Source organism: Mustela lutreola, chromosome 1, assembly GCF_030435805.1.
Source record: "Mustela lutreola isolate mMusLut2 chromosome 1, mMusLut2.pri, whole genome shotgun sequence".
Lineage (NCBI taxonomy): Eukaryota > Metazoa > Chordata > Mammalia > Carnivora > Mustelidae > Mustela > Mustela lutreola.
Window position 1 is genome coordinate 100,648,553 of NC_081290.1, and position 21,205 is coordinate 100,669,757.

The window sequence follows — 21,205 nt, forward strand, 5'->3', positions numbered from 1 at the left end:
TCTGGGACCAAGAAGATCTGGGTGGAGATGTAAATGTGGCACTTTGATGGGTCCTCAGTCCAAAGGAGTCATGGTGGATTACTCTGGGAAAGAGTACAGAGAAAAGAAATTGCCCAAGACCTTACCCTCATAGATACGAACATGTCAATGTTGAGTGACAGAAGAAAATGAGGGAAGTGTGGTGGTGCCAAGAAATCAAAAGAGTAAATGCTTTGAGGAGAAAGGAGAGGTCAACTGCTGAGAGGTCAGGTATTTAAAAAAAAAAAAAAAAAAAAAGAATAGGATCATTGAGACCTTAACAATGATCCTGCCACATTGTTTGTGGACTTTATCATACTTTAAAGCCTTCTTTATAATACTTTGGTGGAAGAGAGATTTTTATTTATTTATTTATTTGTTTGTTTATTTATTTTAGTACAAAGAAATTTGGCCGCTGAAAGGTCAAGAAACCCAACCAATTTATGGAAGAACCAGATCTAGGCCCTAAGACTCTTGGTCCAGCATTATTTACAGAACATATTTTAAAGTACTGGGAATAATAAGAAACCATGGAGATTTATAGAAAAAGCATGGCTTATCTGTGATTTCACCAGGTCTAGGTGTTTTGAAAATAAATGTGCATTTGGCATCATCTTTCAAGTATGGAAGTAGACCAAGATTATGTGATTGGGATTTCTTGCAAGTCTCCTAAGTGCCTTCTGCCCTTCATTTAAATCACCCAGGATTCTTACCACACTGTTCCTCACAAAACTCGGTTTGTCAACTTACCTTAGGCAATGCAGTAATACTGCTTCTGCATTGCCTTAATGTAAATTTATAACTTCATTCAGGAGGAAGATTGTCTGCAAACATTTTTCAAGTGTGTTGTTATAGTTAAATTTCTTCGCTTCCTTTCAAAACACAGAAAGAATGAAATGATCTAGTTTAAACTCTATGGCTAAGTAGTTGCAGGACCTTGAATAGAACTACCTTTTCTGTGCCTCACTGCTCTTAACTATGGAACAGGGGAGTTCAATTAGAGGATGTTTAGTTCTTAAAATAACATGACTTAATGGTATAGTGAATTAGGATTAACTCTGCCGAGATATTGAACCTCCAATTTAATCCGTATATGAAGATCATCCCGAAGGAAGTCAAGAAACCTAGGAATGAATTCCAAGGGCACCACCAGGTAGACATGTAATCACGGGACAAGGAATAACCTCACTTTCCCTATATGTTAATGGCATGATAAATCTGATCATCTCTCAGGGTTGTCTCAAGGACTGAACCAGGTAAGGTATATGTTTATACTCTCTATAGTAGTAGAGAAATTAGAAGTGCAATTAAAGTGGATCTTTGGAAACACATTGAAATACATTATCACTCCCAGCAAGTACCGAGCTGAGTCCCCTGTTACTTTTCTTCAGGGCATGTGACTTGTTACTTTTGCTGAGTTACAGGTTATGGGTAGTGAAATACGCTCAAAGTGAGAAAGGAGACGACTGTCGAGTCTGGGTTAACTCAGACCTTTACAAGAACATAATGGGATACACCAAAAAGAAACGAGAAAGGAGGAGGTAAGGAAGGAATTCGCGGGCAGAGGCGAAAGGCGAGGGCAAGGCCAAATTAGGGAAATTGAAGGCGAGTCCGAAGCAGCAGCAAGGATTAGGAGGGCAAATGGGAAGCGCAGGGTAGGGACGGGAGCCAGTTAGACCAGGGTCAGGGGTGGTGGCGATTGAGTGGCTAGTCCGGCGACTTGCCAAAGCAGGCACCGGGCGGAGGAGGGGAAAGGGAGGGTGGGGCTTGGCGGAGGGCGAAGGTAGGGCAAGACTTAAAAGGGGGATGACCCCAGCTAGTTGATGCCACCGGTGACTTCCGACGCCCAGGGCAAAGGGACCCCCAGGAGGGATCAGGCGGAAAAGGCCCGCCGCGGAGGCAGCCCGCGGGCTTGCGAGGGAGGCGCACACACGCCACCGGGAGCCTCGGGGAGCGCCCGGAGGCCGCGCCACCATGTGCGAGCTGTACAGCAAGCAAGACACCCTGGAGCTGAGGAGGAAGCACATCGGGTGAGGGCTCCAAAGCCGCGAGGAGAGGCGCAGAGCGGGGAAAGAACTAGCGCAGGCGGCGCGGAGCCGCAGCCGGGGAGGTAGCCGCGAGCCGGACGGCGACAGGGCTGAGGCCGGCGGGGTGCGCCCGAGCGGCCACCGCCCAGCCGTGCCGCACCTGCGCACGCGCGCCGCCGCCCTCCCGCCCCCACCCCCACCCCCACCCCAACCCCCGCGCCTGCCCTGGGTGCCTGCAGCCCCTCCGCCTGCGCGGTCCCGGTGCTCCGCAGCCCGCGGGCGCGTGGGGGCTGCGGGCGGCCGGAAGAGTTGACCCGCGAGAGTTAATGCCCCCAGGAGGGGCACTCCAGTCCAGGGATGGGCGCTGCGAGGGAAGCTGGGTAGCTCTCCGCCAAATCCCAGCAACTCGAACGTTCCCCCAAACTCGGAACTGAAAAAATAATTTCGATACTGGCTGTGAACAGAAACGAATTCTGACAGCTTTTGCTAAAAGTGAACTTTTTTCTTCTTGCATGTTTGGTTAGATAAAGGGTTAATCCGGGCAGTTTAAAAACAAACAAACAAACAAAAACCCTTACAACCTCCTTCTGAAGGGTAAAATGCCACTTACCCACCTTGGTCTCCCAAGCTGTGCCCTCAGTACAATGAAAAGGTGCAGTGATCTCTCCAGTCTGCTTTTCCTTTGCCCGTGTTCTAAACGCGGTATAAACTCGGTAGAAGACTGGTGAGTGCACGGGACTGAACGCGGAGTCTGGCCTGGGCTCTGGCCCTAGTAGTGGGTCTCGTTACCTGCGTGACCTCTGTCAGATTACTTTCATTTCCTCTTCTGTGGAAGTAGGAGTAACATTCTGTTTCACGGGAGCCAGCAAGGGAGATTAATAAGCGTTAATAATTACAATCTGGTTTTTAAAAAAGGCAATGATGACGGTGGCCACTGTCAAGTCAAAGGCCGGCAATAGTCCCACGTAATTAACAAGCAGTGTCGCGGGTGAACGGGAGAGGACTGGGACATAAGAAAGAAAAGAACTGGTATCCTCTTCTGAGAAATACTAGGCGGCTGCTCCTACTCCTCTCCTGGTCTCAACCCGGGAAGTTTCTAGATGGCCTTTTAGGAGACTGGCTGACCGCTCTCACCTCCGTGCAGGGAAAGCCAAAATGGTCCACTTCCTCCCTCCCCACCCAGTCACCCCTTGTCCTTTTCTAATCACCACTCCATTCTGTTAGTTTTCAATCCTGCAATGTAGTTAGAGTCCAGTGCAAACCCAGTGATTTCCACTGTGAACTGAAGAAATTCTGTGAAGGGAGGAATGTAAGCAGGGACAGCCTGAAAGAATTTTACCTGAAGTCTGAGTGGAGAGGTGGAAAATACTCTTAGCAAGAGAAGGTGAAGTCTGCAGTTCACAGCCCACATTCATGACACAGGTTTGCTTTGGCTTTTAACTCAGGTATAAGCTAACAGCTGAGATTGAACCAATAAGAAATTCTCATTAAATATTGTTTCCCATTTTAACTAATGATGCTTAATCTGAGGCAATTTTAAATTAAGATTACCTATACACAATAATTAAAATACCTCCTAAACACTTGCATATCAATTTAATATATAAACATCTAGTTACCCTCCAAAATACCTGCAACGCATGTCGCATATTTTTGTTTGTGCATGCAAAAGAAAAATAATATATTCCAGGGAAGCCTGGGTGGCTTACTGGGTTAAGCACCTGCTTTGGCTCAGGTCATGATCCCAGGGTCCTGGCACAGATTCCCTCATGGAGCTCCTTGCTCAGCAGGGAGCTTGATTCTCCCCCTGCTTGTGCGCTTTCTCTCTCTGTCAAATAAATAAATAAAATCTTTAAGTAATAATAGTAATAATAAGAATCTATTACATTTTAGGTTCTACATGTCCGTAGGGCCAACATCAGAAAACTTTGTAATGGTTCTATGTTGCTAAGATTTATACTCCAGACATTCATCCAAATAACCAAAAATATGGATGACCTTTTATTTTGCTCAAAATAATAGCTTAAGAGGTTAAAAGAATAATTGGATTTCATTATTTAAGAATTGAAAATCTCTTTGGTACAGGACAAATAGTCCTCAAAAGACTTGGAAATGGTGTCCTATAAAAATCTTTTTTATAGTATTTATTACCAATTTATTTATAGCTCTCGGTACTATTCATTTCTTTATCGATTTGATTACAAAGGAAGCAAGAGAAAGCAAGCAAACACTGTTTTGGGCTGCGGTATAGAATGGTCTACTTTCAAATTCTGTTATTTCCATTTCCTGGCTGTAATCTTGAACAAGTTTTTTGATTTTTCTGTGCCTCAGTTTCCTCACCTATAAAAATGAAAATGATAATAACCCCTGTTTCATAAGATTATTGGGAGAATTAAATGAAATGATATTTGTAATATTTGTCAGGTCCTGACACATCGTAAACCTCAAAATAATGTTTGTTTGTTTGTTTCATTTTCTGGTAGAACAAAACTTCCCAGAGGAATATTAGTTATTGGTTTGTGTAATTAGAGTTGTCAGAGTGAACCCAGGTACCTCTAAACAGTTGTCAAATCATGGCAAATTTAATATAACAAACACACAAAATGTGAGCAGGGTCACCAATGGGGGATTAAGGTGAAAGTTTCCAGGCTAATATGAAATTTAAAAATAATAATAATAGTAATGTATGTCACCCAGGTTGTGTTTTCCCTTTCCTTTATGTAGCTGTAAATTTCCACTGATCATGACCTTCATTGAGTCCTTCCAGATCAAAGTGTTTCCTTTCCTTATTTCTAGACCCTCATGCAAAGTTTTCTTTGCTGCGGATCCCATCAAAATAGTGCGAGCCCAACGACAGTACATGTTTGATGAGAGAGGAGAACGGTACCTGGACTGCATCAACAATGTGGCCCACGGTAAGCATCCGGTCTCCGTTGCGCTTGGAAGGGTACATTTGTGGACTGGGGCAGACATGGCACCACTAATATCTGCCCCGGGAGGTACAGGGGCTGCTGTTCCTTGGCTGGACGGGCCCAGAGTCCTAGCCCAGAACAGGTTAGCAGCAGAGTGTGGGGAGGAAGAAGCTCATCTTTTTTCCCCCCTTGCTTCAGAATCCCACCAACTTCCTGGGAATTTAGAATCCTCATTCCTTTTCTGGGTTTTTGTCTTCTGCATTTTAGTGGGACACTGTCATCCAGAAGTGGTCAAGGCTGCCGTGAAGCAAATGGAGCTGCTAAACACCAATTCTCGATTCCTTCACGACAATATCGTGGAGTACGCCAGGCGCCTTGTAGCAACCCTGCCAGAGAAACTCTCTGTTTGCTATTTTACCAACTCAGGGTATGTTTCCAGCTTCCTCCCGCCACACCCCATTCCCCCCAATCTGTTTTTATACGCCCCCACACATACCCTAGGGGATTAACCCAGCCTCTGATGATTAACGTGAGCATGCCACTCAACTCCTTATGACTGTGGCTTCCTAGGAGAGAGATGGGGAAGATTACCTAGCATGCTTTACTATCTCTGAAGCTTAGATACTTGGGTGGTAACTATGGCAAAAATATCCAAGCCTGGGATTCCTAAGATAAAACCTAACCTGTCAGATGTCTCTCACCTCCTCAGGAAGTAGAGTAAGTAGCTAAAGAATCAGTCGGCCTCCATAGTTTCTTTAAGGCAGGAAATGAGGGGTTTTAGCAAAAGAAGAATTCTACTGAACAAGCTGTAACTTCTGTAAGACTTTTGATTGACTTGTTTCTTGGGCAATTTCCTCAACACAAATACAAAAAAGGAAGGAGTAAGTTCAAAAGAATGGATATGTTCCAACTTTTAAATTCTGTAAATTCAAGTTATATATCCATTTTGTGGAATATTGTGCAGACCTTAAAAATGTGTTTTGGAAAAATGTGTTTTCTACTGACGTGAAAAGCTTGCAATGCAACTTTATATTGGGATTTCCTCTGTGCATACAGTGTACACTTGTATTTTTGAAATTAAGTATAAGTGGATTAAAACTATTGGAAATTCTGTAACTGTTTGATTCTGTGATTCTGTGATTCACTTCTGTCTTTGCAATGAGGTTTTAAAACCAAGTTTAAAGCAGAAGATCGGGGCGCCTGGGTGGCTCAGTGGGTTAAGCCGCTGCCTTCGGCTCAGGTCATGATCTCAGAGTCCTGGGATCAAGTACCGCATCGGGCTCTCTGCTCAGCAGGGAGCCTGCTTCCCTCTCTCTCTCTCTGGCTGCCTCTCTACCTACCTCTGATCTCTCTCTCTGTCAAATAAATAAATAAAATCTTTAAAAAAAAATAAATAAAGCAGAAAATCGTCCCTTTTTCTTAGTAAAGAGTTAAGGTATTTTAGGATCTAATTTATTGTTGTAAAGCATTTTTGCCTTCAATAAATTAAATACCATCATATTTGACTTTCACTTCTAAAGAATCCTGTACTGTCAAAGGGGGATTGCCCCCAAAGACTGTCCCCAGAGACTGGAGATGATAGAACCTGGGCAAGTACGGAGAATAATCTTGAAGTTAAACAGACTTTTGTCTGAATGCTGGCTCTATCTCTTAGTAGCTGTGAGAACTTACTCTGCCTCCTTAACGTCTCTGAGGCTCTTTCTTCATCCACAAAAATGAGAGGGCAGCACTTGCCTTGCAAAGGAGTATTACGAGAATAAATGCAAGAAAACACTGAGCATGATGTTCGGCGGATAATAAACATCCCACTTGTGATTATTTTCTTCTGTGTCTGACTCGTGTCTTAAGGCTGTGTAAACCAGATAGAAAAATTATAAGCCTTATTATGTCCATAAGGAGCTCATCTGTATTGGGTCAGTGCAACATAGTTCAGAGGTCTGTTAATGGGCTCTCGTTCTCCCGTTCCTCCCTTCGAGATCAGGCTTAATCAGGCTTCCTAACATCCTTGAAGTCAGTCCCCTACTCACGCGGCTGAGTTGGGTGGAAGTCTGAAATGAGCAGCGTATCCTTTGCATCGGGTTTCTTCTGTGTGTTTCATTCTTTTTTTTTTTTTTTTAATTTTATTTATTTATTTGACAGGCAGAGATCACAAGTAGGCAGAGAGACAGGCAGAGAGAGAGGGAGGAGGAAGCAGGCTCCCCACCGAGCAGAGAGCACGACGTGGGGCTCGATCCCAGGACCCTGGGATCACGACCCGAGCTGAAGGCAGAGGCTTTAACCCACTGAGCCACCCAGGTGCCCCTGTGTGTTTCATTCTTTACTGAAGACATCTGGGGAACTTGTATGAGAAGGATGAAGTGAGACTGCGGGGGGTGGGGGCAGACTAGAGGGCAAAGAAAAGACTTGTACTTATTTCCCGCCTACATTTCTGAAAAACTGGGATCTTACAACTTTTGTAATTAACATTTTGAAATATTTTGAAAACATTTTGAAAATATTTTGACCTCTCTCTCTGTGTTTTCTTAATAGATCTGAAGCCAATGACTTGGCCTTACGCTTGGCTCGGCAGTTCAGAGGCCACCAAGATGTGATCACTCTTGACCAGTAAGTTTGGGATGTAAGACTTCTAAGCAAGAAGCTCCTTCAAGAGACAAAATTGTATCAGTTTTGCAACCACAAGCACTCAGGGAGGAGGGCGGATATATGGCACCAAGATTTTATTGTGTACCAATGTATCAAGGCCAGCCAAACTCTGAAGAATACTTAATTCCATCAAATTCCTGCAAGTGGGGGAGTCTGTCTTGAGTGCTATGGCCATGGCCTCATAGACTTTGCCTGAATCACTAACCGTTTATGGAGCCTCATAATGAGTAACTCAGTATTTTCCAAATAAAAATATAATTAATTTCTTCAGACTCTATATGTTCACATCACCATTGTGATGACCCACTGTAATCAATTCGAAAGATAACAAGGTAGAGCAAATTTTGAAGAAAATAAGAAACCAAGTAAAAGATAGTCCTTTCTTGTTCATTTGTGACAATTACCAGCCATTATTTAATTTCATCTCCTTAACGTGACTTCATTCCATTTTAAACAAGAAAGCTAACAACCCCCATCTTTAAGACTTTTTCTTTTAATTTTCTATCTACCTCTTCACCCCACTCATCTCAGTTACAGAGGGTTAAATTGAACACATACCTCATTTCTTGCCCTTAGATAGGCTTCTCTTGTTTTATGTATTGGGTCATATATTCACTTTCTTTCCTGCCTTAACAAATTACCACAAATGTAGTGGCTTAAGCAACACAAATTTATTTCCTCACAGTTCTGTACAACAGAAACCTAAAATGGGTCTTCACTGGGCCAAAATAAAGATGTCAACAGGACGGTGCTCCTTCTGCAGACTTCTTCTGTTTCCTTGCCTTGCCCAGCTTGCAGAGGCTGCCTGCATTCTTTGCGCTGGGGTCCCCCCTTCATCTTCGGAGCAACCATTTCACCAGTCCTAACATGGCCACCATCCTCACCTCGCTTCCCCTACCTCTGACCACCGTCCTGCTACCTCTTCTTTCACCTATAAAGACTCCTGTGATTCCACTGAACCACGCCCCCCCCCCCAGGATTATCTCTCTATCTCAAGATTCTTAATTTAATCAAACCTGCAAGGACCCCTTTGCCATGTGACATATTCCTAGGTTCTTAGGACCAGAATGCATATTCTTTGCCCATTTTTCTGTTGGGATTCCCTTCTGTTTCTTGATGGTTTGTGTTTGCTTATACAGTCTAGGTCAAAAGATCTCAACCTTGACTGTGTCTTAAAATTATCTAGGAAAAAAAATTCTTTGAATTCCAGGGCCCAGGCCCCACCCTAGACCAATTAAAGAAAATCAGGGGTGGATCCCAGGAAACAGTATGTATTTTTAAGTTTCCCAAGTGATTCCCAAGTTTCCCAAGTGATGCAGGCCCAGTTGAGAATGGCCATTGTAAGCATTAATCTAAGTTTGAAACATTTCAAGTATCTTTTCCCACTGTATCATCTGTCTTTTAGCTTTGTCCATGGTATCCTTCAACTGAAATCTTTAATTTTAATCAAATCAAAAAGATAACATTTTCATTGTATAGTTTATGTATTCTATGTTTTGTTAATATCACTCCCCCTACAGGGACCACACCCCCCCAGATCACAAAGATGTCTTCTTCATTTTCTTCTCCTGCCTCTGTGAAATCCACCAGGGGTCCACTGCATTAACATTTATGTGTGGAGGTGTCTCTGAGCTGGTGTCTGTCCCAGTCTTCTCTTTGTTCTCATTCTGATACATACTTACTGTCACATACATATCATTCTCATACTTCCTATGGTTCTGTAGCAACTTTAATTTTGTTAAGGGAAGTCCTCTCTGTTTTATCTATTTGTGGACTTTTAAAAATTTCTTTTCCAGATCTCCCACTTAAGCCCCTGAGCAAGAAACAGAAAACTGTATTTTAAGCAAGAGAAAGAAACCTCATAGTCACTTGGTCACCTCTCAATCTTAGTTCTTCCTGAAGAGATCTTTTGCTCTTACCAAGTTGTATTTGTCCAGCATATGCAATCCGACATCCCACAGGAACGATTCCTGACAGAAACACAGCCCGTTCTATGATAAAAATTTGTTTTTAAAATTCACCTGAATATAACTGTCAAATACATTTAAAGAATACATACTCAGCAAGTTTTCCGTGAATCTGTAGAAAATAATTTTTGAATTTAGACACTCTAATTTAGCACATCTAATATCATCCTAAGAAATTAAGTTTTCTTTTCCTGCTTAAAAAAAGTCTATGAGGATCTATACTTGGTTTCCTCTGTGTTTTATTACATGGATAAGGAGAACTGGACAAATGAAGTGGCCAGTCTTGCCACAAAGAATTAGATCCTATACAGTTAAATCTGGCACTAAGGTTAAGATTCTTCTAGATAATACACATTATTGTTTTTCATATACTACAAAAACTTCTTTCTCTGAATGATTTTGGTTACTGTCCTTTTTCTTTTCAGCGCTTATCATGGTCACCTGTCATCTTTAATTGAGATCAGTCCATATAAATTCCGGAAGGGCAAAGATGTCAAGAAAGCATTTGTGCATGTGGTGAGTATCTTAGAGTATAAGAATCAGAAAGCTGGTTCTGGAAGAATGCCTAATGATATAATCCAGCTCAATCCGTTCACCAAAATGAAACTGTGAAAAAGAAACTAAGATCTAGAGCAGTTATGTGACTTAGTAAAGTCGAAAAGCTAGTCAATGACAGAATGTTGTTTAAAATCCACTGATGAGGGGCGCCTGGGTGGCTCAGTGGTTTAAGCCTCTGCTTTCGGCTCAGGTCATGATCTCAGGGTCCTGGGATCGAGCCCTGCATCGGGCTCTCTGCTTGGCAGGGAGCCTGCTTCCCCCTCTCTCTCTGTCTGCCTCTCTGCCTGCCTACCTGTGATCTTTCTCTCTGTCAAATAAATAAATAAATAAATAAATAAAATAAATAAATAAATAAAATCCACTAATGAATTTTCACAATCAACCTAGTGTGGTGGGAGTGAAGGCTGTTATTCACAGCTATCATTTTGTTTTGGTCTTCAGTTTCTTTTCCTGTCTACTGATGCCAGCTTGAAATTTGGAGTTGAATCTAGTGTGTATGAATATCTCAAAAATTAAACTGCTCTATACTAAAGTATTATGTAGAGTTATGAAGTAAAATAAATAAGAAACCAGTCAAGTTGTTTTTGAAACATTAAAACTGGCAGTTTAATTAAGAATCAGTAGACTTTAAGAGAATCGTCAATTCCTTCTTTCAAAATGGTAAGACCTGGCATCAGTACTAAGGCATTCTAGTTTTTGCAATGATTACAGTTTGCTATAGAGTTGGTAAGTGTTGTATTATTTTCGGTGTAGAATAGTTAATACAATGTTCATCCCTTGAAATTGTCAAATACGATGATCACTCTTATGGATGTGAATTTGCTCTTGATTCGAATAGAGATGCAGTCTTGACTTAACAAAGGTCTAGGAGCAAATCCAAGTTCCTGTTCACAATACCAAGGTCTTGGTTTTCACAGAATTCAGAAATGTTAAGGAAACAGAACGAAAAAACCTAGAGTCACTTAAACTCACATAATCACCTTTCTAATATGCTCTTGTGGGAAAATGCCTTTTTTATAGAGTTTATTTGTCCTAGAAGTAGATATTTTCACAGTACTTTTTAAAAAGGTTTTATTTATTTGTCAGAGAGATAGAGAAAGAGCGAAAGCACAAGCAGAAGGAGAGGTAGACAGAGGTAGAAGCAGGCTCCCAGCTGAGCAAGAAGCCCAATGTGGGGCTCGATCCCAAGACCCTGGGATCACCCTTCTTTGCCATAGATCTTAAGCTACCATTTGGTTGTTTCCAGGCACCAACTCCAGATACTTACAGAGGCAAATACAGAGAAGATCATGCAGACCCAGCCAGCGCTTATGCAGATGAAGTAAAGGAAATTATTAAAGAAGCTCATAACAATGGAAGGAAGGTTTGTATTTATAGCTTTGGAAACAGCTTCCCATCTTTTGTAAAGAGGATCGAAATCACTGTGACACATTGGCGAGGTGGAAAAGGATTAGATCTCAATTCCTTTCTGTTTATCTCTGCTTACATTTCACTTGGTTTGTATTTCAAAAACTGCATTATTGGGACGCCTGGGTGGCTCAGATGGTTAAGCAGCTGCCTTCGGCTCAGGTCATGATCCCAGCGTCCTGGTATCGAGTCCCACATCGGGCTCCTTGCTCTGCAGGGAGCCTGCTTCTCCCTCTGACTCTGCCTTCCACTCTGTCTGCCTGTGCTCGCTCTCGCTCGCTCTCTCTCTGACAAATAAATAAAAATCTTAAAAAAAAAAAAAAGTGCATTATTATGATCAGGTCGCTAAGACTATCTATTTTTATTTATTCTGGAAATGCAATCACTATGCCTGTTTTAGAACTGGTGACCTAATTTCTCACTTTCCCCGTGGGATGCAAACTCTGGCCCGAAGAGGTAGGGGGAGAGGCCCATGGACAGACTCTTCCAAATGAAAATACCACAGGGTAGGAGAGTGATATAAGAGGAAGGGAAGGGAAGAGGCCCAGTGGCCCTGGGGCCTTTGAACCAATGCAGGCTCCCAGGCCCAGGAAGCCTTGCTGCTTCCCTCGAACTGGTACAACTTTCCTAAAAGCTGCAGAGCCAGGGTTAGCCAAGGAAGAGCAGATGTTTCCCCAACCTGAGCCTGGGCTTCAAACACAGAACCAGAATCCTCCACAGTAAGAAGAAGAGTTTCCATTTTTTCAGTCTTCACCCTACTCTCTTCAGCTTAACATAAATTCCCAGCCTGTTTGTGGGTTACTCATGTGGAGTTTTAAAGTGACTGGACATATGCTTTGCCTTTAAACTGGCTTATGGCATAAACAGGGCAATTAAAAAATTTTTTAATGAGATAAAAATGAAGACTTGACTTTTTCCAATGTAAATATTTTTATCCTAGTGACTGGAGAGTCATTTGCATATCTCCAGATGGGACATCTGTGTAGCTGGCCCTCAGTGCTCCCTGTTACGGGGACCTTCATATGCCTTTCTTCTTCAAGGGCAGCCCATCCCTCCTTACACGAATGGTAGAGAGTGCTTCCAGGAAAAACAAAACAAAACAAAAAACTTTACATTACCAAGATCACATGGGGTTTTTTGCTGGTAAAAGGGTCTGAATAAATTTTTGGAGAACATTAACATTCAGTAGTTATGGACCTGATGCTGTCCTGTTAACAATGCTGAAAGCAATGAGCAAATAAAAGATGGATTCTTCAGAATAGTAGATGTGCTTACAAAGCAATCTCATAAGTCCAGTGGCTTCGTTTTATAGGTACTAAATGAAATATTTAAAAGTGAAGAACTTAAGCCAAGGTAATACAGTTACTGAGATGTAGTCTGAACGAAAACCTCGGTTCTCTTGACTTCCTGTCTCATCTTGTCTGTGCTTTCTCTTCTTGATTCATTGTCGCCTATTTTCTACTCCTCCTTTCTTCCCCTCTAGAGCATTTCGTTCGCAATTCCTCTTGTGAATTGCCTGATTCCGTTAAGTCTGGTTCAGGGTAAGAACTAGGAATACAGCTCAGTAACTAATGCGTGTGGCCCTCAGTCACCCTCCTCTTTCCTGAGAGCAAATTCCAGGCTTAGGCTGTCCTCATCACCCATCTAGGGAAACAGGCACCATGGTAATGGATTTAGAACCTGGGTAATTTTTTTAGAAGTTTGTGTCAAAGACAGATCAAAACATCATTCTTGTTCAGTTGATCCTAATGAAAACACTGCATTTGAATTAATAATGGGGAACCAGAGGTTGCCCTCTCCTCCATTTCGCACACAGTGGTTTCACTGGTACTCTAGAATTTCAGAAACGGATGAATTTCAGATCAGTTGCTTTTACAGCACGAACATCTATCTCTTCTTGTCTTTGTCATCACGTGGCCTATTTGCCTCTTGCCACGGGGCCATTCCCAGCCATCTCGCAAATAACCTGCTCTGTAAGAAGTCCTCTTTTTTAGGGGGTTCAAGGGGGACCTAATGGACTTTGACCCCATGTTCTCTTGTATAGATTGCTGCCTTTATTGCTGAATCCATGCAGAGTTGTGGCGGACAAATAATCCCTCCAGCAGGCTACTTCCAGAAAGTGGCAGAGTATGTACCTGACTTGGGCTCTCTGGGTCGAACTGAAGTCTTGGTGACCGTTCTGCAAGGCCGTCCTGGTTAAAATATCGAAGTACTTCCGGACTAGCTGGCAAATAGGCACTTCAGCATGCCTGCCACGCCAGGACTCCCCAGAACCTCTCCACCTTCCCAAGATCCAGCAAATAAAGGGTGTATATGTGGTCCAGCAGGAGGGGCCTCGGGAGCCCCGGTCCCCAACCTGGCATCCTCTCTGGCTAGTGCCCATGCTTTACCAATAAATAAACATTTGAAGACTAAGCCTGCTAAACACTACTTCTTGTTCACGTCTTTCTCTTCCCACTTAAAATGCCATAGTAGGGCTTACTCAAAGCAGCACAAAACTGAATAATAAGAACATGTCTACTCTGGAAAGTATGTGATTATATTTCAAAGTCAGTGACATCATGCAGATGTCACTGGGGATTTGAGCACAGAAATGGTTTTGACAACTATTCCAAACCTCAAGTTAACAACAATTTTTTTTTTATATCCTCCATAATCTGTATCTTTGTGGGTGGGTTTGGGGACTCTTGGTGACCTGAAGACCCAAGATTTCCCTTTTGCTTTTCAGATATGTCCACAGAGCAGGAGGTGTGTTTATAGCTGATGAAGTTCAGGTGGGCTTTGGTCGAGTTGGGAAACATTTCTGGAGCTTCCAAATGCATGGAGAAGATTTTGTTCCAGACATTGTCACAATGGGAAAACCAATGGGCAATGGTCACCCAATGGCATGCGTGGTAACAACCAAAGAAATCGCAGAAGCCTTCAGCAGTTCTGGGATGGAATATTTCAATACGGTAAATTTTGGCCTCCCGACTTATGCTAAGAAGGAAAAATACTGTGTGTTCTTACACTTCTTGCCATTGTAGTAAAGAATAAAGAATAAGGTTCAGTATTGCCAGCTAACCACCCCAGGTCCTCAGCCAGACTTCGATCTAACCGTATTTCATCCTATCTGGCATAATTCTCCTTGTATTTTTCCTTGTGTTTCTTTCCCCTTTCTAGAATGATTAATTGTTCCAGTGATAAATGGTTGCCTTGCTCAGCTTTAGAAGTTATGATGTTTCACCCACAGATGATATGATCTTCTTTATTTTATATCACATTTAAATTCCCCAAACATTTCCAAAGTGTTTAGATGATACAGTACTATAATTGTTATATGGCTGTCACAGGAGATAGTAAATTTTTTATCTTTAGGAAGTTTTATTTATTTATTTATTTATTTATTTTTTTAAAGATTTTTTATTTATTATTTATTTGACAGAGAGAGAAATCACAAGTAGGCGGAGAGTCAGGCAGAGAGAGAGAGAAGCAGGCTTCCGCTGAGCAAAGAGCCCGATGCGGGGCTCGATCCCAGGAAACTGAGATCATGACCTGAGCCGAAGGCAGTGGCTTAATCCACTGAGCCACCCAGGCGCCCCTCTTTAGGAAGTTTTATTTCCTTGGTTTTACCTCCCAAAAGTCATGAACTTTAAGCTTGGAAAAAATTATTATAGTTTGTGCCGTATGTGTCATAGGACTTGTGACAACTAAAAGTAAGAATCAAATCTAAGGACATAAATTATTTGGAGAAAATGTCCTTGTTTAGCTGTTTTCACATAACTGTTCAGGGACAGAAGCCCGTATCCCCCTCACTGAACCATACTCTGAAATCTTAGCTCCCAATGCAGTGTCTGGTTTTTGTTTGGTTGAACTAATAAATTCCCTGATAGTCCTCCATACCAGTCATGCAGCATGGAAAATATAATTTGGAATGAATTTTTACTCAGTCATAAACAAATAAAATCACATTATATTCTAAATCTAAAAAGTTTACAGCACAAGGGAAAAATTTATTGAAATTTTATCTCTACCTGCTTATGTATGAGCCAAATTTCTCATGGATGAAGCAATACCACTAATTCAACCATTATGGTTTTGTAACCTTTTTTCTACAGTATGGAGGAAATCCAGTATCTTCTGCTATTGGTTTGGCTGTCCTGAATATAATTGAAAATGAAGACCTTCAAGGAAATGCCATTAGAGTAGGGGATTATCTTACCGAGTTACTCAATAAACAGAAGGCTAAACATACTTTGATAGGAGAGATCAGGTATGTTTATCATGAATGTGTCATGTGGTTATTCATTTTTCCAATGAAAATAGCTTAAATTTTGTCTTATAAATTTAAAATAAATTACATGAAACTAAATCTAGAAAACATTGAAAACCATTTAAAAAAAACAACAACAACTCGTTCTTAATCCAGAACACTGATATCACCGCTGTTAACTTTTGGGTGTATATCTTTCTCAATTTTATACTTAAAAAAAAAATACTTAAAAAATACTTAAAAAAAAATAAAGAAAAAAAAAACTGGATGACAAATCAAATCCAGCTTCAAATTAAACTGAAGTTGGGGGACAGTGTTGGTATTTTATGACAACGCAGTGTCTCAGAGAGCATCTGTCAAGTTTTCTTTATCCTCCTCAGATGCATTGGCCTGTTTATCGGAATTGACCTGGTGAAGGACCGTCAGAAAAGGACCCCTGCCACAGAGGAAGCTCAACACATCATCTACAAGTAAGTGCACCCCCACACCTGCCTGGTGTCCCCATTTGAAACATGCCTCTCCCCCCACTTGAAAGCTTCCTGTACTTCCCACCTCTCCAAATAAGGGAAGTTAGAGATGCATTCAATTTATAAATGTGGGCTGCTTGCATGAGAATACTGAACTGCTCTATGTTCACACTATTCCTTTTTCTTTTAAAAAAAAAAATATATATTTATTTATTTATTTATTTATTTATTTGAGAGAGAAAGAGAGCACAAGAGGGAAGAAGGGCAGAGGGAGAGGGAAAAGCAGACTCCTTCTTGAGCAGGGAGCCCATGTCCCAGGACCGGGGGAGCATGACCTGAGCGAAAGGCAGATGCCTAACCGACTGAGCCATCCAGGTGCCCCTGTTCACACCATTCTTTTTTTTTTTTTTTTTTTTTTAAGATTTTATCTATTTATTTGACAGACAGAGATCACAAGTAGGCAGAGAGGCAGGCAGAGAGAGAGGAGGAAGCAAGCTCCCTGCAGAGCAGAGAACCAATGTGGGGCTCGATCCCAGGACCCTGGGATCATGACCTGAGCTGAAGGCAGAGGCTTTAACCCACTGAGCCACCCAGGCGCCCCTGTTCACACCGTTCTTAAATAATCTTGGTTACCACTTATATACACTCACGAATATTTCCTGCTCTAATTAGGATGAAAGAAAAGCGAGTACTTCTCAGTGCAGATGGACCTCACCGAAATGTGCTGAAGATAAAACCACCTATGTGCTTCACGGAAGAAGATGCTAAGTTTATGGTGGACCAACTTGATGAGATTCTAACAGGTCTGTTTGCAGACGCTTCAGATGCTTCCCCATCCCGTACCTGGTCATACATGACGTGACGGTGTGGTGTGTGTTCTTCTGACAGAAGGGAAGGCGCTTGGAAATGGATGGGTAACTTTATGTAGCACCAGGAAAAAATAGCTGAAAAGTAATAACTCTGTAGACTCTTAGCTAACTCTAAAGTGTCTGCATGCATTCCCACAGCTCCAGATCTGGGTTTTTAAGGAACGAACACAGTCTTATTTTTTCCCTATAATTCACTTTTTTTTTTTTAAAGATTTTATTTATTTATCTGACAGAGAGAAATCACAAGTAGACGGAGAGGCAGGCAGAGAGGGAGAGAGAGAGAGGGAAGCAGGCTCCCCTCTGAGCAGAGAGCCCGATGTGGGACTCGATCCCAGGACCCTGAGATCATGACCTGAGCCGAAAGCAGCGGCTTAACCCACTGAGCCACCAGGCGCCCCTATAATTCACTTTTTAAAAAAGAAAACTGCATGTCTGCCTTGCCCGGTGCACCGCAGATGCAATGACATATAGAGTTTTAGCATTCTTCCCCGGGAAATAGGAGAAACATGATTAATAAAAATTTATGGGTTACAGGTTAACAATTCTTCGCTATATGATGAATCTTTCAACTTGCATGTGTATTTCACTTATTACATTTTGAGGCTTTTTTTTTGCCATTCAGAACTACCCCTGTCATAGGAATTTATCTTTTGATTACCTGTATTATATAATAAGGTTCATTTGGTTTTTTGTTAGGAGCATAAATTGAACTTGAAGAGTAAACTAGTGGCAAAAAACCCTGTTGGAAAACATAACGTACTGTCAAATGTTAGAACACTTTCTTTGAATAAATTTGAATATTTCCGTTGAATAAAGTGAACCAGGCATACCCAGCCCAGGTTCAGCAGCCCTTGTAAAAATGATAATGATGAAATGTGCCAATATAAGTCTAAGAGCAGCCATTCTAATAGCGACATGTTTTAAACGCATTACATTTACTTCTCAATTCTTCATTAAAGGTATATCTATACACACCAAGGTCTTTTTTTTTTTTTTTAAGATTTTTATGTTATTCTGTCTTCTCCATTGTATCTTCCTTGATGTAGTTTTAGAAGAAGGCATCGGAGCCCAAAGTGAGAGTGTGATCTCTGAGAATGCTCCGTGCAGAGCAAAGGTAAGAGTCTGCTGTTCCATTTTGGGGGGAAAAGTTTAAAACTTTGGAACATCGATTAAAAGGAAGGCAAATTTTAAAAAGTTGTACAATATAACCTTTAGAATATAATCCATCTTTGCTGGGATTGGCTTAGTGTTGCAATTTTGAGTGCACGATTACATTTCAAAGCAAGTGTCATACCGTTTGAAAGAAAGCAAGCCGGAGAGCCATTCTTACAGAATCGTTCCAGTACCCACCAAAAAACCCCTCAGGCCAGCAGAGGGAATCGGCAAAATATTGAGAGAAATGATAACTGATGTCCTAAACTCCTTCCTGCTTGTTGGCAGGCCACCTGACACTGGGTTGGATTCCCACACATCACCCTTTAAAATCAGCGGAAGCATTAGCCGCGTGGCTCTGAAAGGCCAGTGTTCCGTCATGGATGGTGGCAGGGGCCTGGGAAATCTCTGGCACCGAGTGGTCTAGTTTCTGCATTTGATGTGCTTCCAGCAGAGAGCCTTTCCATTCTCTCCCTAAGCTGCCCAGGGTGTGAGAAAGCACTCCCCGGAAACAGAAAGGCGAACCCTGGAGAGGCTTTGTTACATAATTTGCTATTTGTTTATGACTTCGATGCATAAAGGAACACTCAGTGCCTCGAGCCCGCCTGCACGTACTGAGCAGTCAGCAAAGCGCTTTTCCTGGTGCAGAAACATTAGGCTCTTTGAATGAGAGCAAATGATTTGCTAACAGGACAGCTTCTGTCTCTTGGTGGAATGCAGACCAGGTCGCGAAAGTCATACTTCTCTGCAGTTTGATCGCTCGATTATCAAGTCCAGGACAGGACCGTAGCTGAGAACTGAGCATGCACTGACAAGGAGAAGGGAGTTCATGGGAAATTGCGCATTGGAGTTAGCGCCCATGTTCCTGAAATTTTGGCTCAGGATCTTGGATTTTATGCTGACCTTGCATGTCAGATGTCTATAGGAGAGTCTAGGCAGAATTTGGAAGGATGGTGGGGCACTGTGATGTTGTGTGGGGCTGAGCCCTGCGGAGGCCGGGTAGGGTGGAGCGTGGAGTGGCCACCCACTGGAGTCTGCGCACCTGTCTTGCAGATGCCGAAGGAAGCACACTCACGGGAATGGCTTGATGACAGCACCTTGGACCCCAGGGAAAATCCCAGCCAAAAGAGAAATGGATTGTGCACTGATAAACATTCCCTGCTCAGTAAGAGGCTCAAGACATGAGAGGTGAACACCATAAAGTAGGATAAATGTCCAGGGTTATAGAGAATCATTGGAAGTGTCTCTCTCTCCTAGCCACTCTATCGTACCCTCTACCGGTAGAATTTGCATTCCATTTCGACGTGTAAATAAAAAGGTAAAGGAGTGAAAAGAGTAAGCCAAGTGATAATCAAACCATGTCAGGATGATTAGTTCAGCCTCTAGCCTATTAATTCCTTACTAGAGATTTCTGAATGTGCTTAATTTATTCTACTAAATTCATGCTTCAAATTGAAAATGAAGTTGGCGGCTTTACTCCGTTTCAGAGTTTGAAATGAGAGAGCAAAGCACTATAGGTTCCTTAACTTTGCAGACTTATGCCTTAAAATACGAAGGAATCATTCTTTATTGATTTGATGTATATATATTTTGGGGGCTCTAATAAAAGATGATGTAAACTGAAACATTTTTACTAGAAAAGTGTCCCCTTGTTTTGCAGAGAATATTAGGGCTGGTGAAATCAAAACCATTTGGAAAAAAATCGCTTACAGCCAAGTGTTAAGAAGTAAGTGGATAAATCAGATCTCTGGCTGAGAACCAGGTTAGTCAAGGTCCTGTGGAGTCGTGGTGGGCTCCTGGCGTCAGCAAGAAGGACAAGGAATAAACTCAGAAACACTCACACTGATGCAGCTGGAACAGCAGCAGTAGCCAAAGTGCTGTGTTCTGTCAGGAGACCTCAGCTCTGTGTATGTCAGGTTGTGTCCCCTTGGCAAGTCACTTACCTGTCGGGTAGGAAAGTTACCTTTCGACCAGCCATCTTCCTTTCTCATCAAGTTTATCGGTACCACACACAGCCCCGCACACATAAGAACAGGATTGCGCACACATACACACACACATTTATAACCAGACACTGGACAAGGGAAGTGAGGAAGTCTGGAACCTCAAGGGTCTCTTTGAAACATGCTGGTACCGTGAGACATTTACTTGGAGGCCGATGTACTGAACTGGAGGAAATCTGAATTTCCGTATTCACTTCCCATTCTCTCTCCGTGGCCTTCCAAAGACTTATTAAACTTTGTATTTTGGTTTTTGTTCCATGCAGGAGGGAGAATAATCTTGCTATGGCTATTTCATGACAACTGAGAGGGATGTCAGGAGGAAAATTAATTGTAAAATCTTCCTTTCTGAGTTTGTGATTAATTAAAATGCTATTTTAAAAAGCAAGGTCTCATTATTAAATACTTTTTCCACCTGAAAATTTCACTGACTGTGGGTTCTGGCCGATAATACAGAAATTGGTTCCCAGGAGCTGATGGAAAGGAGGGAGTGTAGAGGTCTTTGTAGCTGGCTTCTGGGCTGATTAGGTCCTCACCAAACAGATCCACATCCCGTGAGCACCCCATGTGGGCAAGCTCAGACAGTACTTAAACTCTTTTCTTTTTGGAGAGTGTATGTGTGTTCAAGAGAGCAAGGCAAAAACAACTCATACCTTTGTTACAAGTTTTCTAAGTATAAAATAATAGAAAATTAAGACTTTCTTCTTTGATATACTGCACTCTTCTTCGTTGCCTGTAAGTTAGGTTTCCATAATAAGAAGGAGAGATCTAGAAACAAGTGACACCTTCCCAAATGCGGCGGAGACTACCTGTGTGTGAGGTTCCAGGTTAACTGCTTCGTTTTGGGGGTGTCACAATTGAGGTTGTATCAGCTCGGGTCCCCTGGATCTCTAGATCGAGTCCCAAGATCGATCTAACACCAAGATCGTTGGG

At 42.1% G+C, this 21,205-nt stretch overlaps 1 protein-coding gene and 1 long non-coding RNA gene across 3 annotated transcripts in view; one reads left to right on the forward strand and one right to left on the reverse strand.

The window, feature by feature from the left end:
* Positions 1-2,947, reverse strand: part of LOC131829432 (uncharacterized) — a 32,326-nt gene extending 29,379 nt beyond the window's left edge. The window contains exon 1 of one of the 2 annotated variants that reach the window (XR_009352851.1): positions 2,660-2,947. This is a non-coding gene — a long non-coding RNA (uncharacterized LOC131829432). Of the gene's footprint in view, positions 1-2,655 lie in introns of both variants that reach the window. The other variant, XR_009352853.1, reaches the window with a different exon arrangement.
* On the forward strand, positions 1,802-20,656 carry ETNPPL (ethanolamine-phosphate phospho-lyase). Its single transcript, XM_059171207.1, has 13 exons — positions 1,802-2,048; positions 4,842-4,960; positions 5,225-5,384; positions 7,487-7,561; positions 9,993-10,083; positions 11,372-11,488; positions 13,577-13,659; positions 14,261-14,486; positions 15,630-15,784; positions 16,165-16,254; positions 16,924-17,054; positions 18,167-18,234; positions 19,326-20,656. The coding sequence occupies exons 1-13, from the start codon at positions 1,993-1,995 to the stop codon at positions 19,455-19,457; spliced, it is 1,503 nt and encodes a 500-aa protein (XP_059027190.1). The 5' UTR covers positions 1,802-1,992; the 3' UTR covers positions 19,458-20,656.
* Positions 20,657-21,205: the final 549 nt, after the last annotated feature.

Excerpts from the sequence above, each read along its gene's own strand:
- ETNPPL (XM_059171207.1), top strand. The coding sequence starts at position 1,993 with ATGTGCGAGCTGTACAGCAAGCAAGACACCCTGGAGCTGAGGAGGAAG. Across the intron at positions 17,055-18,166 it reads ACTTGATGAGATTCTAACAG|TTTTAGAAGAAGGCATCGGA; the intron begins GTCTGTTTGCAG and ends TCCTTGATGTAG. Across the intron at positions 18,235-19,325 it reads ATGCTCCGTGCAGAGCAAAG|ATGCCGAAGGAAGCACACTC; the intron begins GTAAGAGTCTGC and ends CCTGTCTTGCAG.